The following is a 25,529-nucleotide window of genomic DNA, read 5'->3' as shown; positions in this document are numbered from 1 at the left end:
TGGGATTTAACTACTGTCTGTGGTTTTCTGCCAGCAGTATGGGCAGAGGTTTGGTTGTCCGTGCCCCGGCACCTGAGTTGGGCCAGGCTGTCCATCCACTGAGCAGCTCCACAGCCCCTGACACAGGAAAGCTGTGGGGGTTCTTGCAGAAAGCCCCACCTGGAACATTGTCCTGCACCACATTCTTATTCCTTGGTGGATAAGGAGTTGGCTGGATGGTGGCACTTAAAGAGTTGTGGTCAACAGCTCAATGTCTAAGTGGAGGCTGGTGACAAGTTGCACTCTACAGGGGTCGGTACTGGGACCAGTGCTATTTAACATCTCTGTCACAGACGTGGACAGTGGGATTGAGGGCACCCATTGAGGGTGGGGAGACGCTGGTCCAGGCTGCCCAGAGCAGTGGTGGCTGCCCCATCCCTGGAGGTGTTCAAGGCCAGGTTGGATGGGGCTTGGAGCCCCTGATCCAGTGGGAGGTGTCCCTGCCCATGGCAGGGGTGGGACTGGATGGGCTTTGAGATCCCGTCCAAACCAAACCACTCTGTGCTTCTATGCACAACAACCCTGTGCAGCTACAGACTAGGAGAAGTCTGGCTGGAAAGCTGCCTGGATGAGAGGGACCTGGGGGTGTTGGTTGACAGTGACTGAACATGAGCCAGCAGTGGCCCAGGTGGCCAAGAAGGCCAATGGCATCTTGGCTTGGATCAGAAACAGCATGGCCAGCAGGTCCAGGGAGGTTCTTCTCCCTCTGGACTCGGCACTGGTGAGACCGCTCCTCGAATCCTGTGTTCAGTTCTGGGCCCCTCACCACAAGAAGGATGTTGAGGCTCTGGAGCGAGTCCAGAGAAGAGCAACGAAGCTGGGCAAGGGGCTGGAGAACAGGCCTTACAAAGAACAGCTGAGAGAGCTGGGGGTGTTTAGCCTGGAGAAGAGGAGGCTGAGGGGAGACCTCATTGCTCTCTACAACTACCTGAAAGGAGGTTGTGGAGAGGAGGGAGCTGGGCTCTTCTCCCAAGTGACAGGGGACAGGATGAGAGGGAATGGCCTCAAGTTGCACCAGGGGAGGTTCAGGCTGGACATTAGGAAAACATTTTTCATGGAAAGGGTCACTGGGCACTGGCAGAGGCTGCCCAGGGAGGGGGTTGAGTCACCTTCCCTGGAGGGGTTTAAGGGACGAGTGGACGAGGCGCTGAGGGACATGGGTTAGTGATTGATGGGAATGGCTGGACTCGATGATCCAGTGAGTCTCTTCCAACCTGGTGATTCTATGCTACTATGAACTTGCAGGTGTTGCTTCATGGCTGCCTGCTTGGGATTTCCACCAGGGTCTGGGCCATGAAGGTTGCAGCCCCAGCCTGGCTCATGGCTCATGGTGTCCTTGCAGCATTGGTAGCAGGGTTGGTGCTGTGGGGTTTGGGCTCTGTCTGGTCCCTGATGGACACCCAAATAGAATCTGAAAGTCGCAGCCCCGTGGCCGGCGCTTCCTCTTCTGTGGTTTCCTTGCCTTCTCCAGCTCAGCAAAACTGGGTGATCCAGACACGATTTCCCTGGTATGATGCGCTCATTTCCTTTCGTTGAAACCCTGTGCCCGCCCAGTGGCCAGGGATAAAATGAGGGCGCTGCCCCAGGGACCCAGCATCGTGCAGAGGAGAGCTTTGCAGCCTACCCAGCTCCAACCCCGCTTGTGCATCCCTCGGCCCTCGCAGCACCATGAAGATCCTCACAGCCAGCCTGGTCGCTTTCCTCCTCGTGGCCATCTGCTCCCCGTCAGAGGCCCATCTTGGTGAGTTTGGGATGCTGTGTCCTCCCCAGGGCTGGCTTTGCCATCGCTCCTTGGGAGCTGCCGCGGCAGCCAGAGAGCCCCATCCCTGCCGGCAGGACCCTGGTGGCTGGGAGGAGGAGACCATCGTGTGGGGACTCAGAATTGATAGAGAATGGTGATCCTATGAGTCTGTCTCCCAAGAAACAAGGGATAGGATGAGAAGAAATGGCTTCAGGTTGTGCCAGGAGAGGTTTAGATTGGATATCAGGAAGAAAGTCTTCACCGAAAGGGTTATCAAGCACCAGAAGAGGCTGCCCAGGGCAGTGGTGGAGTCTCCATCCCTGGAGATGTTCAAAACCTGTGTAGATGTGGTGCTTCAGGACGTGGTTTAGTAGGCATGTGAGGTTGTAGTGGTGGTTGGACTGGATGATCTTAGAGGTCTTTTTCAGTCTTACTGATTCTATGACTCTGTGGGGGTTGGGGTCACCACCAGGGAATATGACACAAGAGCGGGGACGGGAGGTGGCAAATCCCTGGGGAACCCCAAGCACCGTCAGGAACGGAGCCTGTGCTGTAGTGTGGGGTCTCACCTGGGCTGACCGGTTGTCCCTCTGTCCTCACAGATGGCGTCCCCAGCACCTGCTGCTTCACCTACCGGCAACAACCCATCCCGCGGAGCCTCATCGCCTCTGTCTACATCACCAGCAGCAGCTGCTCCCAGCCAGGCGTGGTGTGAGTACCCGATGCTGCTGGGGCGTCTGGGCGCGATGGCCAGGGCCGGGAGGGAGACGGGGACACAGCTGGGGACACCGGGGGGTGCTGAACCCCTCTGCCCTGGCTGAGCACCCCAATGTGGGTTTTCTTTTGGCAGCCTGGTCACCAAGAAGAAGAAGGAGCTGTGCGTGGACCCCCAGGCAGCCTGGGTGCAGGCGCATCTGAAGCACTTCCAGACCATGAAGAACTGACCCTTCCCTGCTGCCAACCATGATGCCCGTGGTGCTGCCCTCAGCAGGCTTGGCTTCCAGCCCCAAGTACTTGAACTCCAGCCTTCTTCAATGGGAAAATGTCTTCTATTTAAATTATTTAAGTGAAACAAAATATTTATTGTTAAGTAAAGGGAAAATATAAGAATAAACTTTTATGAAGGAGGCTCTGCAGGTTTGTTGGATATGGGCTAGGGGGCAGTTCGGTGTTGGGGTGTCGTTTGAGGATCTTGGCTTCTTCTTCAGCTGAAGTGCCAGGAGACAGGGTTCTGCATGAGGGTCTCTGCACTGGCTGCAATGGGGGCACTGCAAGGAGCAGGGAGATGATGAGGACACCGAGCCTGTGCCACCCTCTCTCCCACACCAGTCACAGCCCCACACCAGTCATAGAATCGTTTGATTGGAAAAGACCTTTGAGATCATCGAGTCCAGCTGCACCTGCTCATTACTGAACCAGACGCCAAGCACCTCATCTGCCTGGCTTTTAAACTCCTCCAGGGATAGGGACTCCACCACCACCCTGGGCAACCCATTCCATTCCCCGGGTCCTGGTGGCTGAGGTGGCCATGTGGCACTGGGCACCCTGTCCCCACAGCTCCACCACTCACCGATGTCTGTGTTGCTGCCGTTGCCGCACTCCCAGGAGTTGACATCTTCTGCCACAGTAGAGCAGTGTTGGGAGAATCTGTGGCAGCCAAAGAGAGGCAGAGCAGAGACCTCCAGGGCCTGGGACAGCAACAGGACCCACTGCCTGGGGTGCTGAGCCCACCTCCTCCCTGCTCCTCAGATGGTAGCTGGGCCTGAGTTGGCAGCGTGTTCCCTGGATCTGCATCCCACGGAACCTCCATCCCTGCCCAAAGGGGGAGATGCAGGCACTGTCTCCTCACTGGGGCTGTGGGCACCAGGGCCACCAGCACTCATCCCTTCTCCTCCGACTCCTCCTGTCCCACCTGGCACAGTCACCGCCCAGTGTCACAAGAGTTGTGACGCTGCTAATGGTCTGTGGACATCTTGTTTTCCTCATCCCTGTAGGAGCCGGGGAGCACTCAGACCTGGAGCTGTGGGGGATCCCCCACCAGCATGGGGGAGGGTACAGGATCCCCTTGATCTTGGTTTATTTTCTGGTGGCTGTTCCTGTTTCTCTCTCAGCAGGGCTCCACCAGTCTGCCTCTTTCTCAGACTCCCTGACTCAAGGCCAGGTTGGATGGGGCGTTGAGCACCCTGATCCAGTGGGAGGTGTCCCTGCCCATGGCCGGGGTTGGAACTGGGTAAGCTTTGAGGTCCCTTCCAACCCAAACTGTTCCATGATTTTATGATTATATGATACTCCTAAACCTTTCTCCCTCCTCTTGTAGCTCTGCCACCAGGCTTAGCGGCTCCTTCCCCTGGTCACACCTCACGCAATCGCTGTTCCTCACCATCGAGAGGCTCTGGATGGCTGCACATTTTCATGGGCCCTCTCTCTGGGTTGCCTTATCCAGAGGACATGGCTTTCTGCTGGGTGGATACCGTATCTAAGCTTATTCTGAGATGGTGATGACCACCAATCAGACTCGCCTTTTGAGCTGGTGGGGTGGTGATGTCCTTCAACACCAACTGCCACGCCAACAGCCGCCCGTGGCTGCTGCATCAGGCTCTGTCTGCACACGCGGTTCACAGAGGTATCAAGGTGGCCACAGTTCCTCAGGCAACACCCAGGCCTCATCAGCATCTCCTGTGAGAACTGTTAGAATCATAGAATCACCAGGTTGGAAAAGAACCACAGGATCATCAAGTCCAACCATTCCCATCAGTCACTAAACCACGTCCCTCAGCACCTCGTCCACCCGTGCCTTAAACCCCTCCAAGGGAAGGGGACTCAACCCCCTCCCTGGGCAGCCTCTGCCAGTGCCCAATGACCCTTTCTGTGAAAAAGTTTTTCCTGATGTCCAGCCTGAACCTCCCCTGGCAGAGCTTGAGGCCATTCCCTCTCGTCCTGTCCCCTGTCCCTTGGGAGAAGAGCCCAGCTCCCTCCTCTCCACAACCTCCTTTCAGGTATTTGTAGAGAGCAATGAGGTCTCCCCTCAGCCTCCTCTTCTCCAGGCTAAACACCCCCAGCTCTCTCAGCCGCTCCTCATAAGGCCTATTCAACAGCCCCTTCAGCAGCTTCGTTGCTCAAATTGGCTCCTATTGGCTGTCCCAGTGTCCCTCTGCCCCAAGAAACTCTCACAGACACCCCAGGGCACCTAGATATCTGGGTATCCCCAGTCTTTTCAGGAGGGGACCCAAGCTCGTGGGACCTGCCTAGGAACCCCACTGTTCCCTAGGGACACGGGTGCCTTGGTGTCACCTAGGAACCTGCCGTATCCTAGGAACCCTGCTGTCCCCGGGGACCCAACCATCTGGGTACAATGCTTTGGGGCCATGGGATGGTGGTGGGTGGCTCTGATGCTGGGTCTGGCCCCCCGGCTCCCTGGCACCACAAGCATCCTGGCAGGGGGACCTTGCCTGTGGCACTGGGTGGTCCTGGCGTCCTGTGTCCCTGGGGTGCAGCTCTGCCTGTCCTGCTTTGGGGGGCACATTTCGTGGGCACAGGTCTGCCATGCCAACACTGGGGCCCCTGCCGAAGACCCCCGGTTTCAGCGCTGCCTTAAGGACATTACCCTGACTCTTGAGCCACTCAACGCTGTCACTGTAGGTGCGTCATGGGCCTCTAGGGACACCTAACCCAACAGGGACCCTGCCCAAGCACCCCCTTCCTGACTCGCACCTCCATCCCACCAGAGATTTCCAGCCCAGAGGGGAACCTCACCCTCAATAGGAGCCTAGAACCCTCTGGGGTTCCCACTGCATCCAGGGCCCTCACACTGACACTCGCCAGGATCTTGAGTGGGTGGGAACCCCTTGAAACAGGGCCCCCAAAACAAGCAACCTAGAGACTCCCAACCACACCAAGGCCTCCCCAGCCCTTGCTTGGACCCCAGGGACCTCTGGAAACCCCAGCCCTATCTGGGACCCCAAGAATCACCCAACCATGAGCAAGACACACTGGAGACTCCCTGGGCTGCCCTGGCCCTACCTAGGACCGCAGGAATCCCCAGGGATTCTTAAACCTTCTCAATAGCCCTAAACCCTGATCAAGACTCCAGGACACCTTAGAAACCTCCAGCCCTTACTGGACTCTCCTATCCCTCACCCTCCAACCCTTTACTGGTCCCAATGTGGTTGTCCTGGTCTCAGCGTCAGGGCAGCACGAGGCACTTCGGAAGATAATCCTGGATGCTCGGCATTTTCTGGACACGCAGCACCAATCCAGTGAGCAGGGGACACGAGATGTTTGAGGGGTAGGGCCAGGACATCGGGCATGCGGGATGGGATATGGAAGCCTTGAATGAGGGGATGTGGTGAAATACAGGATACGTGGGGTCTGGGGGGAAAGGGGGTGTTGGGGGAATCCTGAGGGTTTATGTTCTTCAAGATATACAGCTGCTGGGGGGGCTTCAAGGGGGGCTTGGGGGACATATGGGACTCTGGGATATGGGACCGAGGTCAGGAATTTTGGGACACAGGGGGGATTTATGGGGATAGGGGGGAGGGCACATTGTCTCACCTGGACATCTGGGACACCCCAGGGCCCTCTAAGACGTCTCTGCTGGAAGCCATAGATGCAATTTTTGTGAAGCTGACCCAGCTGGAGGCAGGTATGGAGCCAGTGGGGACACCCACCCAATCGTCCCACCTTGGGGAGTCCCTGGAACCTCCACTCAATGGAGTGTCACAGAGACCCTCCCTCAGACATCTACACCCCAAGGACCCTCACCCTGGGTGCCCCCATCCTAGAGGAACTCACAGGAGCCTCATCTGGGCTGGACAAAGTCTGAGCCCTGACAGCTCGTTGCAGGAGTGGGGCTCCCCAGTGACCCCCAGTCTAACGCTGCTTTCCTCCCAACCAGCTCCAGCCTGCGTGCCTCCCTGTGGTGAGTGACCATCCTTCTGGTTTGCCACCCCACGTCCCCTAAGACATCTCCCATCCCTCTGGGACCACTAAGTCTCTCCATTCCAGGGTACCAGCCAGCCGCCCGTGTCTTCCAGTGCGCCACCTGCCGCCACGTCGACTGCCAGTTTCCCCTGGACTGTCCAAGTATGGGACCATGGGGGACTTGGGCATCCCAGCTGGGAGAAGCTCCAGCCACAGGGCTCTGGGTCAACCCTCCCTTCTCACATCTGGACCCACCAAGAGCACGCGAGTGTGCCCAGGTCCACATGCACCCGTCCCCACTGCGTCCTGCTCTGCTCCGCTCGGGGGCAGCCCCACCTTGAACATGGGGGTAGTTTGGGCACCACAGGATAGAAAGGATCTAAAGCTGCTGGAGAGCGTCCAGAGGAGGGCACGGACCTGGGGAAGGTTTGGAGGGGAAGAGTGTGAGGAGCAGCTGAAGTCCCTGGGTCTCTTCAGCCTGGAGAAGAGGAGACTGAGGGGAGACCTCATCGCGCTCTGCAGCTTCCTCACACAGGGAGGAGGAGGAGCAGGCGCTGAGCTCTTCTCTCTGGGGACCAAGGAGAGGAGCTGAGGGAATGGCAGGGAGCTGTGCCAGGGGAGGGTTAGGTTGGACATGAGGAGAAGGTTCTTCCCCCAGAGGGTGGTGGAGCCCTGGAACAGCTCCCAGGGAAGCAGTCACGGCACCAGGGCTGACAGTATTCCAGAAGGGTTTGGCCAAGGCCCTCAACCCCACGGTGTGAATGTTGGGGTGTCCTGTGCAGGGACAGGAGTTGGACTTGATGGTCCTTGTGAGTCCCTTCCAGCTCGGGACACTTGATGCTCCTATGTGCAGTCCCATAGCAGTACAATCATTTCTCTAAGTGCACCAGCAGATGTGAGCTCATGTCCCTGTTGATGCTCCCAGTGCAGGACATGTTGGCCCGTGTGGATGAAACCATCACAGTGCTCTGCAATGTGTCCTTCGCCACCCCCCAGGACCTGCCCGTCACCTGGATGTTTGCCCGCGATGTGAGTTGTGCGAGTACAGACGAGGGTGTTCATAGACATTGGTGAGAGGACAGTCAAGGTCCTGCACCGGGGTCAGGGCAATCCTAAGCACAAGTACAGGCTGGGTGGAGAACGGATTCAGAGCAGCCCTGAGGAGGTGTGGGGGGAGAAAATGTTCCACATGAGTTAGCAACGTTTGCTCCCAGCCCAGAAGCCAACCGTGTCCTGGGCTGCATCCAAAGCAGAGGGACCAGCAGGGAGGGAGGAGATTCTGCCCCTCTGCTCCACTCTGGTGAGACCCACCTGGAGCCCTGCGGCCAGTTCTGGAGTCTTCAGCTCAGGAAGGACATGCAGCTGTTGGAGTGAGTCCAGAGGAGGCCACGGGGATGATGTGAGGGCTGGAGAACCTCCTGTACGAGGCCAGGCTGAGAGAGTTGGGGTTGTTCAGCCTGGAGAAAAGAAGGCTGCGGGAAGATCTTAGAGCAGCTTCCAGTGCTGAAAGGGGCTCCAGGAAAGCTGGGGAGGGGCTCTGGATCAGGGAGGGCAAGGGTAGGATGAGGCGGAAGGGTTTTGAGCTGCAAGAGGGGAGATTGAGATGAGATCTTAAGGAGAAATGTTTTGCTGCGAGGGTGAGGAGGCCCTGGCCCAGGTTGCCCAGAGCAGTGGTGGCTGCCCCATCCCTGGAGGGGTTCCAGGCCAGGCTGGATGGGGCTTGGAGCCCCTGATCCAGTGGGAGGTGTCCCTGCCCATGGCAGGGGTGGGACTGGATGGGCTTTGAGGTCCCTTCCAACCCAAACCTCTGGATGATTCTGTGACTGGGTGTGGGGAGCCAGGCCTGCAGACAGTTGTGTCCTTGTCATGAGGACTACCCAGAGACACAGGAGCTGCTCACACTGTAGTTGTGCCTGCTATAAACATCACACGTGTGCGTGTGCACTGGATGAAGGGTGCATGGTAGCAGGAGGCAGGTCACTCATGTGACCTGCTTAGGCTTATGATTTAGTAGTGGACAGGTACAGTTGGAGTTGATGATCTCAAAGGTCTTTTCCAACCTAATGATTCGATGATCCTATGGCTGTAGATTCGTGTGCACTTGTGTGCACGCCTCTGAAGGAAGTGACTTTTGTGTATGTTCTGCTTGTGAGTCCCTGTGTGCAAACACCCAGGGCGTGAGGAGCACAGGTGGGACGTGAGGTGCAAGCAAATGCATGAGCAAAGGGTACAAGGGGACATGATGAGCGTGTGCAGGACATAGATACTCCTTTGTGCACCTAGTGGACCAGGCTGTGCTGACGTTGGCCAGTTCTGTTTAATATCTTTGTCACTGACCTGGATGTGGAGCTTCAGTGCAGTGAGTTTGCTGCACTGGTGAGGCTGCACCTCGAATCCTTGGCTCAGTTTTGGGCTCCTCACTCCAAGAAGGACATAGAGGGGCTGGAGCGCATCTGGAGAAGGGGAACGGAGCTGGGAAGGGGCTGGAGTCCAGGGGTTCTGGGAGGGGCTGAGGGACCTGGGGCTGTTTAGCCTGGAGAAGAGGAGGCTGAGGGGAGACCTCATCACTCTCTGCAGCTCCTAGAAAGGAGGTTGTGGTGAAGTGCGTGCTGGTCCCTTCTCCCAAGTAATAGGGGACAGGACGAGAGGAAAAGGCCTCAAGTTGTGCCAGGGGAGGTTTAGATTGGCTATTAGGAAACATCGCTTCACAGAAAGGGTTGTCAAGCCCTGGCAGAGGCTGCCCAAGGCAGTTGTGGAATCTCCATCCCAGAGGGATTTAAAAGACGTGTATGTGTCAATTAGGGACATGGTTTAGTGGTGGACTTGGCAGTGAGAGGTTTATGCTCGGACTTGGTGATCTTACAGTTCTTTTCCAGCCTAAATGCTTCTATTTATCTCTGGCCCAGCTACGCACGCAGGATCTGACGCTGTTTGAGGAGCTACAGGGGTGGGCGCAGAGAGCTCTTGTTCTGAAACTCCGGGACCCCACGTCGGGAACCATTGCCTGTCAGCTGGGCAAGCTTTCCGAGCCTGTGGCCCGCAAGTACTTCTACCTCAATGGTGCGTCCAGCCCCTTGAGTGCGCTGGGGACGGCGAGCAGTGGGGGGACACCTGGGTCCATGGGGGACAGGTGGAGTGGGACCTTAGATACCTGGGTCCATGGGAAGGAGGTACATGGGGGTGTCAGCAGGGTTTCAAGACACCTGGGTCCATGGGAGGGGGCTGCATGGAGGTTTGAGCAGGGTGCCAGGACACCTAGGTCCATGGTGGGCAGGTGGAGTGGGACCTCAGATACCTGGATCCATGGGAGGGAGGTACATGGGGGTGTGAGCAGGGTGTCAGGACACCTGGGTCCATGGTGGACAGGTGGAGTGGAGCAGGGGTTTCCTGATGCTCCTCTGGGGGCAGTGGGACATGTGGGGTGGAGCAGGGTCCCCCAGAAGCCTGGGTCCTTGGGGGCAGTGAGGTCTGTGGCTGGAGCGGGTGCTGCAGGGACACCCAGACCCCATGACCTGAGGTGCCCTGGTCCCCACAGTGTCCGGGAAAAGCCTGGAGGCAGAGCGGGGGCTGCAGGCTCAGTTCAGAGCTGTGCTGCGCTGGCCCATCGTCAAGACGTCCTGGTTCTACAACGTGTGGCTGGGGCTGAGACTGGGGCTGTGGCTGGGGCTGGGCTCCATGGCACTCGTGCTGCTGCTTGCGTGAGTCCTCCTGACCCCGTAAACCGTGCTCCTGCGGGTTCCCTGCAGACCAGCACGGCTCCCCCAACCCCCTGGACCCTCAGTCCCTCAGGATTCCCTAGAAATTTCAGAGGACTTGGGTGTTCAAGGGGCCTAGACTGCTGGGACCCCAAAACTTACAGGGCTTCCTATTCCCCCAGGACTCCTGTTGTCCTCTGGCTCATTCCAGGACCTTTCCCTTGCACCTAGGAACATCCCAGGCTGCTTTGTGTTCCCCAGATTCCCTGCTTGCCCCTGACAACCTGCCACTTTCCTCCCTTTCCCCAGAGCACCTACTGTCCCTTAGGGGGCCCCAGTTACAGCCAGTTGACCCAGTTGCCACCAAGGTCCCACAATTTCACCCTCAGACCCATCAGTTACTCCCAGGACCCCCCAGATGCCCCTTGGTCCCTCCAGTTGCTCCATGATCTGCTCCCCTTTCCTCCCCATAGGGATGTAGGATCTCCTCACCCCTCCTCCTCTTTCTCCATTCCAGGGCCATCTGGCAATGTTGGAGACACTCAAACATCAAAATCCCCCGGTCATCCCCCACAGCTGGACAACAGGGTCCTCCAGAGGATTCCAGATGCCTGGATTCTCCCTAGAGGAACTTGACATGTGGATCCACCCCTGAAGACCAAACTCTCTGCAATTGCTTTTCTTGCAGTGAGGGTGGGATGTGTAAATAGGAACAATCTAAAACCAGACCAACAGAGTTCTAAACACATGGACTGGTCTGGAGATAGAGATTTGAGGGTCTTGGGCTTGTGTACAGAAGTCTATGGGCTTGCATACATGAAAACTGTGTACTGGGTGGTGCATAAACTGGGAAAAATAAAGTTCTGACTCTCCTGACTCCAAGTAACAAGCAATAGGATGAGAGGAAATGGCCTCAAGTTGTGCCAGGGAAGGTTCAGATTGGATAGCAGGGAAAATTTCTTTACCCAAAGAGTGGTGAAGCCCTGGCAGAGGCTGCCCAGGGCAGTGGTGGGATCTCCATCCCTGGATATGTTTAAAAAATGAGTAGATGTGGAGCTTCAGGATAGTGAGGTTGGGCTGATGGTTGGACTGCATGAGCTTAGAGGTCTTTTCCAACCTTGACAGTTCCATGATTCTATGATTCTAAGTTTCAACAACTAGCACTAAAGGAATGTCAGGCTGTGACCTGTAGGAAAGCTTTCTCTGGATACCGACGTATCAAGGACACTTGTGTATAATAATACCTTTATATGTCACGGTTCCAACAGCTGTGAAGTTACTTTCTCCTCTGATTGTTTGCCTAAAAGCACTTTGTCACATATTTACTTTTACACCACTGCATAACTCAGCTGACTTCAGTTTGGTGATTTGAATAAATTGCTGGTACAGATTTTTTAGACATTATGCCTATAACCGAACGGCTGAACAATACAATCGTGGGATCATTAAGGTAGGAAAAGCCCTCTCAGCTCATCCAGTCCAACCGTCAGCCCAACCCCGCCATGCCTGCTAAACCATGTCCCCAAGTGCCACGGCCACATGTGGTTTTCATGTTCCTTGAAGAAGATATTTCTAGTAAAACCAGACTCTTAAAGCTGTGTGCACGTGGTAGCTCCAGTGCTCTGTGTTGCCTGTGTACCTGGACTTTGGGAAAAACAGCTACCAGAAAAACCTACCAGTACCTGCAAAGTATGCCCAGATCCCAGGGGAGCTTCCATCACCTGGGCTGATGGTCCAGCTGTATTTAGCTCTGCCGTGCTGTGAGTGCTGGTTATGGTTGAGGAGCCTGAGCTGCAATCTCTGGGCTGAAGCTCCAGGCTGTGGTTCCCTGTGCAAGAAGGACCTTCTCGTCTTGGAGTCGTGCAGTAACACTGCAGAGCCACCGTGTGCTCATCCTGCAGGCTGCAGCTCACAGTTCTCGTCCAAGCTCAGAACATTTCCCACCAGGACAACATTGCTGCTTGTGATACCTCTTTATTTCTTTTGCTGCTAGCACGGTGCAGAATAGAAATCACACTCCCTTCCAACACCGGTTTCCCTCAGGCGAGTGGCTGACAAGTGAAAGGAGGGGGATGAAGTTCTTTCCATCTTGCCCAGGTCAGGGAATGGATTGGGAGCAGCCCTGAAGAGAAGGACTTGAGGTGCTGGGGGAGGAGAAGCTCTACAGGAACCATCAATGTGTGCTCGCAGCCCAGAAACCAACCATGTCCTGGGCTGCATCCAGAGCAGAGGGACCAGCAGGGAGGGAGGGGATTCTGCCCCTCTGCTCCCCTCAGTGAGACCCACCTGGAGCCCTGCGTCCAGTTCTGGAGTCCTCAGCACAGGGAGGACGTGGAGCTGTTGGAGCGAGTCCAGAGGAGACCATGGAGATGATGTGAGGGCTGGAGAACCTCCTGTATGAGGCCAGGCTGAGAGAGTTGGGGTTGTTCAGCCTGGAGAAGAGAAGGCTGTGGGGAGACCTTAGAGCAGCTTCCAGTGCTGAAAGGGGCTCCAGGAAAGCTGGGGAGGGGCTCTGGATCAGGGAGAGGACGAGGAGGAACAGGGTGTGAATGTTGGGGTTGTCCTGTGCAGGTACAGAAATCAGACTCGATGATCCTTGTGGGTCCCTTCCAACTCAGAACAGTCTATGGTTCAAACTGTCTAGGAATCCCTGGGCTGCTCACACTTCCCCACCGAGAGCTGAGCTGGGTTTGCCAAGTCGTGCTGAACAAGAACCTGGCAGCTGGAATGGTGCAAGGTGGGGACAGCCCCGGTGTTTGCTCTCCACTCCAGTTAGTGACTGGCATTCAAGTGTTTATTTACTGAGCTGCACTCTTCAAAGCTCCCCAACTATGCTGTTCCTGGGGAAAATTCCATCCAAGAAGCTAAGCACCCACTGAAGAGGACTAAAAGGACTCTTGGTGGCCCAGGGGTTATTTTCTTTGCAGCTCAGGAAGCTGTGGAACTGCAACCACAGGCATTTTCATCTTGGCTTGTGCTTTCTAAGGGCACAAAGGAAACTCAGCCTGATTCCTTCCTCCAGGAGAAAGCAAGCTGGGAGAGAGGGTAGGACCCACTCACCCCACCCACTGCAGAGGGCACTACAAATGCCCTGTGAGAGCTGCCACTCCACAGCTTTGCGCTGCGGAGAGGATTCCTGCAGGGACACCATGGGTGAGTCTGGGGCTGGGAAGCACTGTGCTCCTTGCTAGCGATGGGAGAATCATGCACCAGGCGACCCAGCCATGGGGAGAGGGACTGGTCCTCACACACTGATGGGGAGCGGTGGCATCAGAGCCTTCTAAGGGCTTGCACCCCTCTGAACACCAGCAGCTGGTGCCTTCTGGTTCACTCCAGCCAGTGCCCTACTTCAGGGGCCAGAAATGAAACTTGGCTCAGGGGGTTGTTGGGTTCTTTGCACCACTGACCCAAAACTGTCTCCTGCATGACTTTTCAGGAGGTGCTTAAGGGAAAAGGCAAGGTTATCGACCCCTTGGGCAAAAGGGGTGAGGCATTGTGGCCAGCTTTCCAGCTTGCATGGAACGCTCTGATGCTGCCCAGCATGCTCAGTGCGCTCCCATATCTCCTACGGTTGTTACGCTGTGCAGAGCTGCCCCAGGGTGCCCAGAGCAGTGGTGGCTGCCCCATCCCTGGAGGTGTCCAAGGCCAAGTTGAATGAGGCTTTGAGCAACCTGATCCAGTGGGAGGTGCCCCTTCTCATGGCGGGGGCTGGATCTGGATGGGTTTTAAGATGCCTTCTGATCCAAACCATTCCATGATTCTATGATTTCCTGTCTCTCTGGAGGGAGGGTCATGTTTGATCTTTTCTCCATCTTTTCTCTTTCTAGCAGCCCAGTGCCTTCTACTCCTTGCTTGCGTGCTGTTCTTGGCTCCCACAAGCTGCTCCATGCATATCCAACCGCTAAACATCTTCAAGAAATCTCCCTCCAACACTTTGGCGAGTGCTCTGAAGAAAACCAGTAGGTAGAAGTCCATGGGCATTACAGTGCTCTCACCAAACACTTTTTGTTCCTTGGTCTGGCTCGGCCTTGGCTGGTGAACAGCCCCAGCCCATGTCCTGGGCCAGAGTAGGGTTGGTCAAACAGCAACTGGGAGAGGGTGCGTTATGATGCCTTAGATCCAAGTCCCACCTCCGTACTATCTGCAGGCAGGTGGGCTGGGGAGTTGCAGCATCAATCCCAGGCTTTGCTTGGCTCGGGAGAGGAGGTCTGTCCATCTGGCAGGATGAGCTCAGCTGCAGTGGAGCATCTTGCAGCAAGCGAGCTGAAGGCGTGGGGAGACCACACCTAACACCACAGCGGGGATGCGGCGTTGTGTGCTCATGGGCAGCCAGTCCTGGGTGGGGAAGGGCCCTGCACCATCCCTAGAACTGGTCCTGCTCCTGGATGGAGGATGGTGGATGTGAGGAGGTGTAGCCAACCGCAGGCTGCAGTGCTGTGTGTGCATGTGTGTGTGGATGTGCTGTGCAGATGGTGAGGGTGTCTGTGTGCTTGTCTGCACCGCTGAGCTGAGACCAATGGGATGAGGTTTAACAAGGCCAAATGCCAGGTCCTGCACTTGGGGCACAACAACCCTGAGCAGCTACAGACTAGGAGAAGTCTGGCTGGAAAGCTGCCTGTAGGAGAAGGACCTGGGGGTGTTGGTTGACAGGGACTGAACATGAGCCAGCCGTGGCCCAGGTGGCCAAGAAGGCCAATGGCATCTTGGCTTGGATCAGAAACGGCGTGGCCAGCAGGGCCAGGGAGGTTCTTCTCCCTCTGGACTCGGCACTGGTGAGACCGCTCCTCGAATCCTGTGTTCAGTTCTGGGCCCCTCACCACAAGAAGGATGTTGAGGCTCTGGAGCGAGTCCAGAGAAGAGCAACGAAGCTGGGGAAGGGGCTGGAGAACAAGAGGAGCGGCTGAGAGAGCTGGGGGTGTTTAGCCTGGAGAAGAGGAGGCTGAGGGGAGACCTCATTGCTCTCTACAACTCCCTGAAAGGAGGTTGTGGAGAGGAGGGAGCTGGGCTCTTCTCCCAAGTGACGGGGGACAGGACAAGAGGGAATGGCCTCAAGCTCCACCAGGGGAGGTTCAGGCTGGACATCAGGAAAAACTTTTTCACGGAAAGGGTCATCGGGCACTGGCAGAGGCTGCCCAGGGAGGGGTTTGAGTCACCTTCCCTGGAGGGGTTTAAGGGACAGGTGGACAAGGTGCTGAGGGACGTTGTTTAGTGACTGATGGGAATGGTTGGACTCAATGATCGGGTGGGTCTTTCCCAACCTGGTGATTCTGTGTGATTCTGTGAAGAGGTCATTTTTCTCCTGTTCCCTCAATAACAGGCAGGGCTAGGGTTATCTTCACCTTCCTCCTCTGTGTGACCCTGTTTTAGTGACACAATCCCTTTTTCAGGAGACCCAAAGGACTTCACTAGTGTCCTTATCAGTCTCTTGGCCTGATACCAGCATAGCCCAGTAGGTCTGGGGCCTTTCACTGGGGCTGCCTCCTCTCAGATGTCCTATATGGAAGAGGAGCAGAGGGCTGAGGCCACTCACGCTCTACTGCAGCCAAGCACATTGTGTTCTCTGGGCTAGGACAGCTGACTGCCCACCAGGTACTCTGGCCAGAAATCCCTCTCCTGCCACGGGGTGAAAGATGTTCTTGTTCTGTTGCACAGACCTCTGTTAAATAACCCTCTCTCCTGCCCAAGGTCAGCCCAAGGACTGCAGTGAGATCCCCGCTGGCAGCCCCAGCGGTGTCTACGCCATCGAGCCCGCAGGACTTCACCCCATCGTGGTGTTCTGTGAGATGGATATGATGGACGGGGGCTGGACGGTCGTCCAGAGGAACCACCAGGACACGGAGATCACCTGGGCCGAGTCCTGGCGCACCTACAAGTACGGCTTTGGGGACGTGCGCACCGACTACTGGCTGGGCACCGAATACATCCACCAGATCACCAAGCAGAAGGTCTACCAGGTCAGGTTTGTCATCTGGGATGCCACAAACAACGTCTGGTTTGCAGACTACAACCTCTTCAGCCTGGACGACGAGTCCCAGGGCTACCGGCTGCGGCTGGGGACGTACTCGGGGACGGCGGGGGATGCCATGGATTCCGACAATCCCAGGAAGGTGCACAACAACATGAAGTTCTCCACAAAGGACCGGGACCAGGACACGTACAGAAGGAACTGTGCCTACAGCTACGGGGGTGGGTGGTGGTACTCGGCGTGTTATTCCGTACAGCTGAATGTCAAAGGGGCCATAACGTGGGGCAGCCTCTGCAGCGGGAACTGCAAAGGTTCTGCCATCCTCATCAAACCAGCTGCGGACCATTAGTGCTCCTTCCTCTTCTTCTCTGCGCTGGCCACATGGCCAGACCAGTACCCTACTGGTAAGCAGGTATGGATACCTGTACAGACCCTGCTGAGCCTGTTTTCCTGGCTGGGTGTGAAAAGAGTTGTTCCTGTAGATCAAGAGCTGTTTTCTTTTGCTCTTCTCTTGAGAAGCAGCAAAGCCCCTTGCTTTGTCTGATCTTTCACCTGTGGTGGGTTTTTAGAGATCACTGTTAGAACAAGTTTGTATAAACACTGTTTTCCCAGCATGTTCCTTTAGTGAAGAGGATGGTGGGGGGAGGGGGGGAGAGGAAATGGCACTCAGAAAACTAAAACTCTCCTGATACAGAAAGGTCTTATTCCATTTTTGCTTTGCGGGGGTAGATGGCTTCAGCAGAAATCACTCATCATTAACCAAACTGATCTGAACCGCTCTGAGCCCAGGATGGCCACCCCCTCATCCCCCAACACCTGCTGCAGTCTGGGATCAGCCTGCAGAGAAAAATTGCATTCAGAACTTGCACAGGGAGGCACAAACATCCTTCATTTCATAGAATCATGGAATGGGTTGGGTCAGAAGAGACATCAAAGCCCATCCAGTCCCACCCCTGCCATGGGCAGGGACACCTCCCACTGGATCAGGGGCTCCAAGCCCCATCCAACCTGGCCTTGAACCCCTCCAGGGATGAGGCAGCCACCACTGCTCTGGGCAGCCTGGGCCAGGGCCTCCCCATCCTCACAGCAAAACATTCCTCCCCAAGATCTCATCTCAATCTCCCTCTTGCAGCTCAGAACCATTCCCCTCAACCTCTCCCTGCTCTCCCTGATCCAGAGCCCCTCCCCAGCTTTCCTGGAGCCCCTTTCAGCACTGGAAGCTGCTCTGAGGTCTCCCCGCAGCCTTCTCTTCTCCAGGCTCAACAACCCCAACTCTCTCAGCCTGGCCTCCCACGGGAGGTTCTCCAGCCCTCACATCATCTCCATGGCCTCCTCTGGCCTCGCTCCAACAGCTCCATGTCCTCCCTGTGCTGAGGACTCCAGAACTGGACGCAGGGCTCCAGGTGGGTCTCACTGAGGGGAGCAGAGGGGCAGAATCCCCTCCCTCCCTGCTGGTCCCTCTTCCTTGGATGCAGCCCAGGACACGGTTGGTTTCTGGGCTGTGAGCACCCATCGCCGGTTCCTGTAGAGCTTTTCCTCCCCCAGCACCCCCAGTCCTTCTCTTCAGGGCTGCTCCCTATCCGTTCTCCACCCAGGCTCTGATTGTGCTCGGGATTGCCCCAACCCAGGTGCATTTGTTGGGAACTTCTTGCAGCTGCAGCCAGTTCCTTACCTGGAGCAAACCTGAGGCTCCTTGTGCAGTAAGAAAAGATTTTTCAAAGGGAAGACACTCAAACAAGGAATTAAAGACAAAACTTTCACTTAAAGAAGAGCGTTGGGTTTCAAGGTGGGGATCTTTTACAAAGGGAATGCGGTGCCACCTGGCCAGGAGCAAGCACTGAGGGCACAAGGGAAGCATCAACTTGGTTCATCCCTACCAGCCATGACCTGGAGCTGGCCAGAGACAGCAGACCAGGCCAGCATCATCCTGTCTTCCTAACCTTGGGAATGCTGGCCCAGGCCTTGGGAGGTAACAGGAAGAGTGGACAGGGAAGAAAGGGACAACAGCACTGCAGATCCAGGGCAGGTTTAAGAGCTGGGGCAGTCAGACGTGGCAGGGATCCCAGGGTATCAAGAGCCCTGGATCAGCTTGGGTCCATACGGGCTTGCTGCAGGGGTGGTGAGATCTCTGTGCTTCCGCAGGGGTTTGGGCTGGATGACCTGTAAAGTTCCCTTCCAACCCAGAGAATTCTATGAGTCCATGATTAACCATGCACAGTGTCGGTATCAAAGGGAGAGGAGCTATAACTACCTGAAAGGAGGTTGTGTGCTGGCCTCTTCTCCCAAGTGACAGGGGACAGGACAAGAGGGAATGGCCTCAAGCTCCGCCAGGGGAGGTTTAGGCTGGACATTAGGAAAAAATTCTTCACAGAAAGGGTCATTGGGCACTGGCAGAGGCTGCCCAGGGAGGTGGTTGAGTCACCTTCCCTGGAGGTGTTTAAGGGACGGGTGGATGAGGTGCTGAGGGACATGGTTTAGTGTTTGATAGGAATGGTTGGACTCGATGAGCCGGTGGGTCTCTTCCAACCTGGTTATTCTATGATTCTATGATTCTATGATTCTATGATTCTATGATTCTATGATTCATGGTATGCGCTGATCTGGGGACAGGTGGCTGCAGGTGAAATCATTGTCAGATCTTTCACTATTGGACATTGAGATATTTCAGAAAAAAAACAGTACAAAACCCCTGAACATCACATGAGCTGTACACCACCTCAGCCTGGGAGCAGAATTAGCTCCACAGCCAGCCTAACGGAGCACTGGCTGAGCAAATCAGCTTGAAACCAGCACCCACCACACTGTTCTGGGAGATGTGAGCTCTGTGTGTTCCATGGAGATCTGGCATCCCTGGGGCAGGTGGGTCTCCTTGCCTGGGAGAGGACCTGCATAATCATAGAACCATGGGATGGTTTGGGTTGGAAAGGATCTCAAAGCCCACCCAGTTCCACCCCCTGCCATGGGCAGGGACACCTACCACTGGATCAGGGGCTCCAAGCCCCATCCAACCTGGCCTTGAACCACTCCAGGGATGGGGCATAATACACCTACTTTCCCTCAGGTTCATCCCCCTGGAGACTGGACAGAGTGAGCCTCCCACACGTCTGTGCAGAGTCACGGCGGCAGGCAGACACCAGGCAGCAAGGTCTGGCTCCAGGGTTTATTGCAGAGCTGGGGGGCACGTGGGGCCCAGGGAGGGAGCAGAGCTGGGGCAAAGCAGGGATGCACCGATCGCACAGGGACGGGAACTCGCACCGTCTCCTCCTCACCAGGACAGGAGTGGATGCGCCCACCCCAAACCAGCACCTCTGTCCCTGTGCCGGCCAGCACCGCGGCACTGGGCAAAGCTGCCTGCATGTCCAGGGCTCTGGGAAGTTGTTCCTGAGCCCCGGAGCCGCTGTGCTTGAGCTGGGGATGGTGCGGGAGCTGTGGGCAGCACATGATGTGCATTGGGACTGGCAGGGACTGCTGGCAGGCATGGGAACGGGGCGCTGAGCTGGGGACGGTGGCATTGCCCCAAACTCCCGGGAGGCTGGGAGCGGTGGCACGGTCAGCACACGTCTGTGGGTTTGACCAGGATGAGGGAAGATGAGCAGTCGCCCTTATCACAGAATCCTGGCCAAAGGATTTGTTTTTTGGCATTGAGCAGGACGTTGTGGCACCGGTCGTACCACCAGCCCCCGTAGCTGTTGGCGCAGTTGCCACTGTACTGGTCCTGGTCCTTGTCGGTCGTGCTGAACTTCATGTTGTCGTGTATGCCCCCCTTCTTGGGGTAGTAGCTGGTCAGATAGTCGTCCCCATCACCAGAAAAGCGGCCCAGCCGCAGCGGGTACCCGCTGGCCTCGCTCTCCACCCTGAAGATGTCGTACTCAGCGTAATGGGTGACGTTGGCTTTGTTCCTCACAATGAAGCGAACCTTGTAGGTGCCCTGCTGGGTCAGGAGGTGCAGGTACTCGGTGCCCAGCCAGTAATCGCTCTGCACGTTCCCAAAGCCGTACTTGTAGGTGGTCCAAGATTGCTTCCACATGAGCTCAGTGTCGTAAGAGTTTCTCTGCACCACTGTCCAGCCCTTGCCTTCGGTGTCCATGTCACACCACACCACCCGTGGGGGGGACTTTGCTGGCTGGATGACGTACACCCCGCTGGGGCTGTTCTTGCGGAGGCGGCTGCAATCCGGTGGGAACCCTGCAACAGCAGCGGGAGCAAACATGGTTTGGGGAGGGAGGGAGAGAAAGGGATCATATGAGTCTGTCAGGGCAATAAGAAACTCCTGCAGGGGAGGGAGGACTAAGGATAAAAGAAGCTGGGTTTGTTTGTGGTCTGCTCTGCAGTGTAGAGTCGTTTATCCTCTGGCTCATCTAAGACACTGAAACAGTGACCCTGGCAAGAGCCCTAGGATCTCTTTCTCATGACTTGCTATTCCATTTGGAACCCTCTAATGCATCTGGCCAAGAAAAGAGGAGGGGAACATCTTCCAGATGCCAGTGATGTCCTCCAAATGGTTGGACTCGATGCTCCAGTGGGTCTTTTCCAACCTGGTGATTCTATGATTCTGTGATTCTATGAAATATATCTGGCCCTCACACAAGGCGCTTCATATATTCAGATGCAGTGCTTGCAGGGATCGGAAGTGTCCTAAATGCTCTGCTGAGGAAGGATATGTAATGAAAATTTATCCTTTCCCTGGAAGTCATGGCCTTGTACAGGAAGGTTCTGTTCTACCTTGATCTCACGAGGATGTCTTCTCCCAGCTTCTTGCAGGTGGCCTCTTAGCTGGGCTGATCTGTCATGACTTACTTGCCAAACTAATTTGCCATCTCATTTGTTTTTCCTGTTTTGTGTCTGACGAGGGACAATTTGCTGAGGGTAATTCTGATTCAGCCCATGAAATTGTTTTTCTCGGGCACACAGGACTGGCAGGGAGTGTAACACAGTGAGGAAGGGAATATTCCTAATCCAACGAGAGCTAGAAAACATCCTCCTGAGTGGGAGGATCTTGCCTGTAACTGAAAGGTAGAAAGACACAGGTATGGCAGAGGGATCCTGCCAAGTGCGTGAGCAAAAAAACCCCTTGGTTTCAGCATGGAGCCACCAAGCAGGTGATGGTGGCTTGACTGGTGTCAGGCTGATTAGCTGGCAAGCCATAGAATCACAGAGTGATTTGGGTCAGAAGGGACCTCAAAGCCCATCCAGTCCCACCCCTGCCATGGGCAGGGACACCTCCCACTGGATCAGGGGCTCCAAGCCCCATCCAACCTGGCCTTGAACCCCTCCAGGGATGGGGCAGCCACCACTGCTCTGGGCAACCGGTTCTTTTGTTGGGCATCAGCCTGGTTGCTGGCTGGTCTTCCTAGTGCTCAGCAGGTGCTGAGCTAGGGAGACAGTCCCCTGCTCTGTGCCTCGATGCCAGCTGGTGCCCTGCAGCCGTTCCACACTTACCATTCCGGGAGCTGGGAGTGGGTGTTGCTGGGCCAGCGCTTGCACAGAGGAGAAACATCCCCACCACAATGGGTAGAAGGACAAAGTCTCTATGGAGACGATGTGTCCCGGCCTGGAGCCCTGGGGAGGAAAGTGCCCATCACCATCAGGATCCCCGGGCGGCTCCGACCAGGGGAGGCAGAGCAGGGCCAGGCTGGAGCTCCCAGGGTGGTGGGAGCTGCGGCTTTGGTGCAGGCTCTGTCCCCACAGGAGTGACGTGAGGTGAGAAATGGCTTTGTCACCCTCCTGATCAGCCCCTTCCCTGCTCCAGACAGCAACCTGCCAATCTGTTCTCAGAACATCCAGCCCAAGAGTAGCTACGAGAGGACAATGACACAGCTAGATCTGCAGAGAGTAGTTTGTCAGAGGAGAGGTATCACAATAAATAGTTCCTTTTGAGGTATACATGCTTAAACCATTTAGACAAGCCACTCAAGCCCAATGACAGCTCGTGGGAAACCAGATTCTGGGAAACCCCGACTCCCTGGCTCAGTTACTGGGGGAGATGCTGTCAAGCCTGGGAAACGACCTCTGTGCGACAACATCTGCCTCAAGCGTTGGTCAGGAAGGGAAGTGACCAAGCTGAAATCTAGATCTCCGTGTTACCTTCTCTTGTCAGGACACGGGAACACAGGCCATGGGCAGCCTGGGGAAAGCACGGGCTGGCACCAAATATACGTGTCATTTGGTGCTTTGGGCTTGCGTCCCTTCAGGTACCAGGGTGCCTGGCAGCAGGTGTCACCCAGGTGAGGTCACAGCTGCTGTCCTGCTGATCACCATGTGTTATACTCACCCCGGTCACGTCTTGTTGGAGCCCAGCAGCACCCCAGAACGCAGTGTGCTGCTGGGAAGAGAACTCACCCATCGCAGCAGAAGGGCCGAGCAGACAGCAGGAACCCGGTGGTGCACCCTCCCATGACGAGCTTTCCGCCGTGACTTTATAGGCACCCCACACACCCACTTGCGTTCACGCTGGTTATTTGTGGAAGCACAAGGAGGCACTTGCAGATTGCGACTCGAGAGCTTTTCAGATCCCATGACAGCACAACCGAACCCCCCGAGGGGAAGGGGGCATGCCCTTCCAGCCAGAGAATTACAAAATAGCCCCCTCCATGGTGAGGGATTTCAATTATTGGCTCTCCCAGCTACACAAACATTACACGTGAATTGCCTACTTGGAGCAAATTCTGGAGAGCCACGATGAAAGCAAAGTGGAGAGACCCAACTTTTTAAGGACTTAAACACAGAAACCAGCAATGGAGGAGACATTAGGGCTCCTGTGTGCCTAATCCCAAAGGTAACCTTGGAAAGAAGGGGACAAGACGTGCCTGCTTGGTAACTCTCCACCACTTCAGGATCAATGAGTTAAGTCACTGGGCTGGCAGCAGTCCCTCTATACACAGTGTCCCCCGGCACTCCAGCCCATGAGCTCTGAGGGGAGAGCAAGGGCTCCAGGTAACAACCAGAGATCCCTTTGCCATCCTCCTTCCCAATCCTTGACTTGGTCTGGTGATACCCTGCAGACCCACTCCTAGCCCCACAAACGTCCATCAGGGGTTGTTCCCTCTAAGAAGCAAAATGTTCTCAGGAGAGATTGTTTGGGATGGCTGCTCTTCATTCCAGAAGGTGCAGACACCTCCATCTGATTTTCAAGCCAGTTTTAAGAGGATAAAGATGTGACCCTTCTACTTTCTTCTCCTATGTTAGTTTTAGTAGCCTACTGACCTGATGTTTTGTTTGTGACACAGGTTTAAACCTGGTGTTCACAGCAAGCCAGTGTCAAGCTGAGGCTCCTACCAGACTTTACACGTTGCAGGAGCCCACGTCAAGCAGTGCAATTTGCAGGTCTGGATGGACAGTGTCATCCAGACCTCTCCAAGGTAAGGGATTCCAGAATTGGCTTCCATCTGAACCCTTAGATCTCACGCCTGCTTGCTTGGTTAGAGGTTAGGTGCCTTTCTCCGCAGCTTCATTTAGTTTGGGAGAATCATAAAAGCTGGACTCCCAAGTCCATGGAGGAAGCAGGGCTCAAGCAGCCCTGAGAAGAAGGACCCTAGGGAGAGGGCCTGGGTCAGGGAGGGCAAGGATAGGACAAGAGGGGATGGTTTTGAGCTGCAAGAGGGGAGATTATAATGAGATCTTAGGCAGAAATATTTTGCTGTGAGTGTGGGGAGTCCCTGGCCCAGGTTGCCCAGAGCAGTGGTGGCTGCCCCATCCCTGGAGGGGTTCAAGGCCAGGTTGGATGGGGCTTGGAGCCCCTGATCCAGTGGGAGGTGTCCCACAGCAGGGTTTGGAAGTGGATGGGCTTTGAGGTCCCTTCTGACCCAAACTATTCTCTGATTCTGTGACTCCCCTTGCTGAACCAGTGCACCTTTCTCAGCCTGTCCACATACGCAGCGTGCTCCTGCCTCGACTGCCTGGTTAGTTTCAGCTGGACTCCTGCTGAAGTTTTAGTTGCTGTGGTGTATGGGGGAACCCTATGCAGGACACAGCGTTCCAGCTGTCTCATACATGGAAGTGAACAATCCCTTCACTCACTCTCCCAGCTGCATTTTCCCAGATGCAGTAATGAACAGCTCTGTGCCACGACTCTGGCTCTTCCGATGTCACACATGCACTGGGCAGGAGCTGGGCCCAGGGCAGAGCTGGGGTTTCAGAGAAATCCCCTCTGTGGTCTTCCCTGTGTTTGCTTAGCATAACCTAACCCAAACACCAGACAAAGGGTGGGGTATGAGGGAGAGGGCATGAGGGAGAAGAGCATCCACCACCAGGCAGCTGTGCTGCCAGCAAACTCGAGAGCAGCCCTGTGGAAAGGGACCTGGGGTGCTGGGTGACAACAAGTTGACCATGAGCCAGCAGCGCCCGGGCAGCCAAGAGGGAAACCATGTCCCGGGTGCATCCAGCACGGCAGCGCCAGCCGGGACAGGGAGGGGATTGTCCCGCTCTGGGGCAGCCCCACCTTGAGCACTGGGGGCAGTTCTGGGCGACACGGGATAAAAAGGATCTGAAGGTACTGGAGAGCGTCCTGAGGAGGGCACAGAGCTGGGGAAGGTTTGGAGGGGAAGAGTGTGAGGAGAGGCTGAAGTCCCTGGGTCTGTTCAGCCTGGAGGAGACTGAGGGGAGACCTCATCACACTCTGCAGGTTCCTCACACAGGGAGGAGGAGGAGCAGGCGCTGAGCTCTTCTCTCTGGGGACCAAGGAGAGGAGCCGAGGGAATGGCAGGGAGCTGTGCCAGGGGAGGGTTAGGTTGGACATGAGGAGAAGGTTCTTCCCCCAGAGGGTGGTGGAGCCCTGGAACAGCTCCCAGGGAAGCAGTCACGGCACCAAGGCTGACAATATTCCAGAAGTGTTTGGTCAAGGCCCTCAGCCCCACGGTGTGAATGTTGGGGTGTCCTGTGCAGGGACAGGAGCTGGACTTGATGACCCTTGTGGATCCCTTCCGACTCAGGGCATTCTGTGATTCCGTGACTCTGAAAGTCCAGCCTGCTCCTCCACAGGCTCTGGCCATCTTGTCCCATCTAGCACTAGGTGGATGCTGGGGTACAGGAGTCCTCAAACCATAATGCTGTGGGCATGAATCCCCAGGGAAAGGATGGTCTGGCATTTTCTCTACAAAACCCATGGTGTGAGCACTCATCATAGCAGAGAGGGGCATGAAATCAGACTATTTTACGTCTGTGTCACATCACG

The 25,529-nt window shown here is 55.9% G+C and overlaps 4 protein-coding genes across 5 annotated transcripts; 3 read left to right on the top strand and 1 right to left on the bottom strand.

Annotated features, from left to right (window-relative positions):
- The first annotated feature begins 1,610 nt into the window (after positions 1-1,610).
- Positions 1,611-2,908, top strand: LOC138729534 (C-C motif chemokine 3-like). The gene is made up of 3 exons (XM_069873832.1): positions 1,611-1,780; positions 2,383-2,491; positions 2,631-2,908. Exons 1-3 carry the CDS (start codon positions 1,708-1,710, stop codon positions 2,722-2,724), a joined length of 276 nt encoding a protein of 91 aa, XP_069729933.1. The 5' UTR covers positions 1,611-1,707; the 3' UTR covers positions 2,725-2,908.
- A 2,237-nt stretch (positions 2,909-5,145) lies between these two features.
- SPACA6 (sperm acrosome associated 6) lies at positions 5,146-10,723 on the top strand. Its single transcript, XM_069874351.1, has 9 exons — positions 5,146-5,419; positions 5,962-6,036; positions 6,354-6,422; positions 6,675-6,698; positions 6,785-6,862; positions 7,626-7,729; positions 9,607-9,760; positions 10,236-10,398; positions 10,705-10,723. The coding sequence occupies exons 1-9, from the start codon at positions 5,146-5,148 to the stop codon at positions 10,721-10,723; spliced, it is 960 nt and encodes a 319-aa protein (XP_069730452.1).
- A 2,604-nt stretch (positions 10,724-13,327) lies between these two features.
- On the top strand, positions 13,328-16,974 carry LOC138729563 (fibrinogen-like protein 1-like protein). Of its 2 annotated transcripts, none has more exons than XM_069873885.1 (3): positions 13,328-13,548; positions 14,226-14,354; positions 16,081-16,974. In XM_069873885.1, exons 1-3 carry the CDS (start codon positions 13,482-13,484, stop codon positions 16,707-16,709), a joined length of 825 nt encoding a protein of 274 aa, XP_069729986.1. In that variant the 5' UTR covers positions 13,328-13,481; the 3' UTR covers positions 16,710-16,974. The 2 variants fall into 2 exon arrangements, with proteins under 2 accessions (XP_069729986.1, XP_069729985.1); XM_069873884.1 differs by having other exon boundaries at positions 13,330-13,548; positions 14,223-14,354.
- Positions 16,975-19,761: 2,787 nt separating this feature from the next.
- LOC138729621 (fibrinogen-like protein 1-like protein) lies at positions 19,762-22,840 on the bottom strand. The gene is made up of 3 exons (XM_069874008.1): positions 22,700-22,840; positions 21,800-21,919; positions 19,762-20,545 (listed from the first exon to the last, which is right to left on the bottom strand). Exons 1-3 carry the CDS (start codon positions 22,701-22,703, stop codon positions 19,911-19,913), a joined length of 759 nt encoding a protein of 252 aa, XP_069730109.1. The 5' UTR covers positions 22,704-22,840; the 3' UTR covers positions 19,762-19,910.
- Positions 22,841-25,529: the final 2,689 nt, after the last annotated feature.

This window comes from Phaenicophaeus curvirostris, chromosome 21 (assembly GCF_032191515.1).
Source record: "Phaenicophaeus curvirostris isolate KB17595 chromosome 21, BPBGC_Pcur_1.0, whole genome shotgun sequence".
NCBI classification, from domain to species: domain Eukaryota; kingdom Metazoa; phylum Chordata; class Aves; order Cuculiformes; family Cuculidae; genus Phaenicophaeus; species Phaenicophaeus curvirostris.
This window is presented reverse-complemented; position numbering and strand designations above follow the sequence as displayed.

Excerpts from the sequence above, each read along its gene's own strand:
- LOC138729534 (XM_069873832.1), top strand. The coding sequence starts at position 1,708 with ATGAAGATCCTCACAGCCAGCCTGGTCGCTTTCCTCCTCGTGGCCATC. Across the intron at positions 1,781-2,382 it reads CCCGTCAGAGGCCCATCTTG|ATGGCGTCCCCAGCACCTGC; the intron begins GTGAGTTTGGGA and ends CTGTCCTCACAG. Across the intron at positions 2,492-2,630 it reads TGCTCCCAGCCAGGCGTGGT|CCTGGTCACCAAGAAGAAGA; the intron begins GTGAGTACCCGA and ends TTCTTTTGGCAG.
- SPACA6 (XM_069874351.1), top strand. The coding sequence starts at position 5,146 with ATGGGATGGTGGTGGGTGGCTCTGATGCTGGGTCTGGCCCCCCGGCTC. Across the intron at positions 5,420-5,961 it reads ACTCAACGCTGTCACTGTAG|CGTCAGGGCAGCACGAGGCA; the intron begins GTGCGTCATGGG and ends TCCTGGTCTCAG. Across the intron at positions 9,761-10,235 it reads CAAGTACTTCTACCTCAATG|TGTCCGGGAAAAGCCTGGAG; the intron begins GTGCGTCCAGCC and ends TGGTCCCCACAG.
- LOC138729621 (XM_069874008.1), bottom strand. Across the intron at positions 20,546-21,799 it reads CACTCCCAGCTCCCGGAATG|GGTTCCCACCGGATTGCAGC; the intron begins GTAAGTGTGGAA and ends CTGCTGTTGCAG.
- LOC138729563 (XM_069873884.1), top strand. The coding sequence starts at position 13,482 with ATGCCCTGTGAGAGCTGCCACTCCACAGCTTTGCGCTGCGGAGAGGAT. Across the intron at positions 13,549-14,222 it reads TTCCTGCAGGGACACCATGG|CAGCCCAGTGCCTTCTACTC; the intron begins GTGAGTCTGGGG and ends TTCTCTTTCTAG. Across the intron at positions 14,355-16,080 it reads GAGTGCTCTGAAGAAAACCA|GTCAGCCCAAGGACTGCAGT; the intron begins GTAGGTAGAAGT and ends CTCCTGCCCAAG.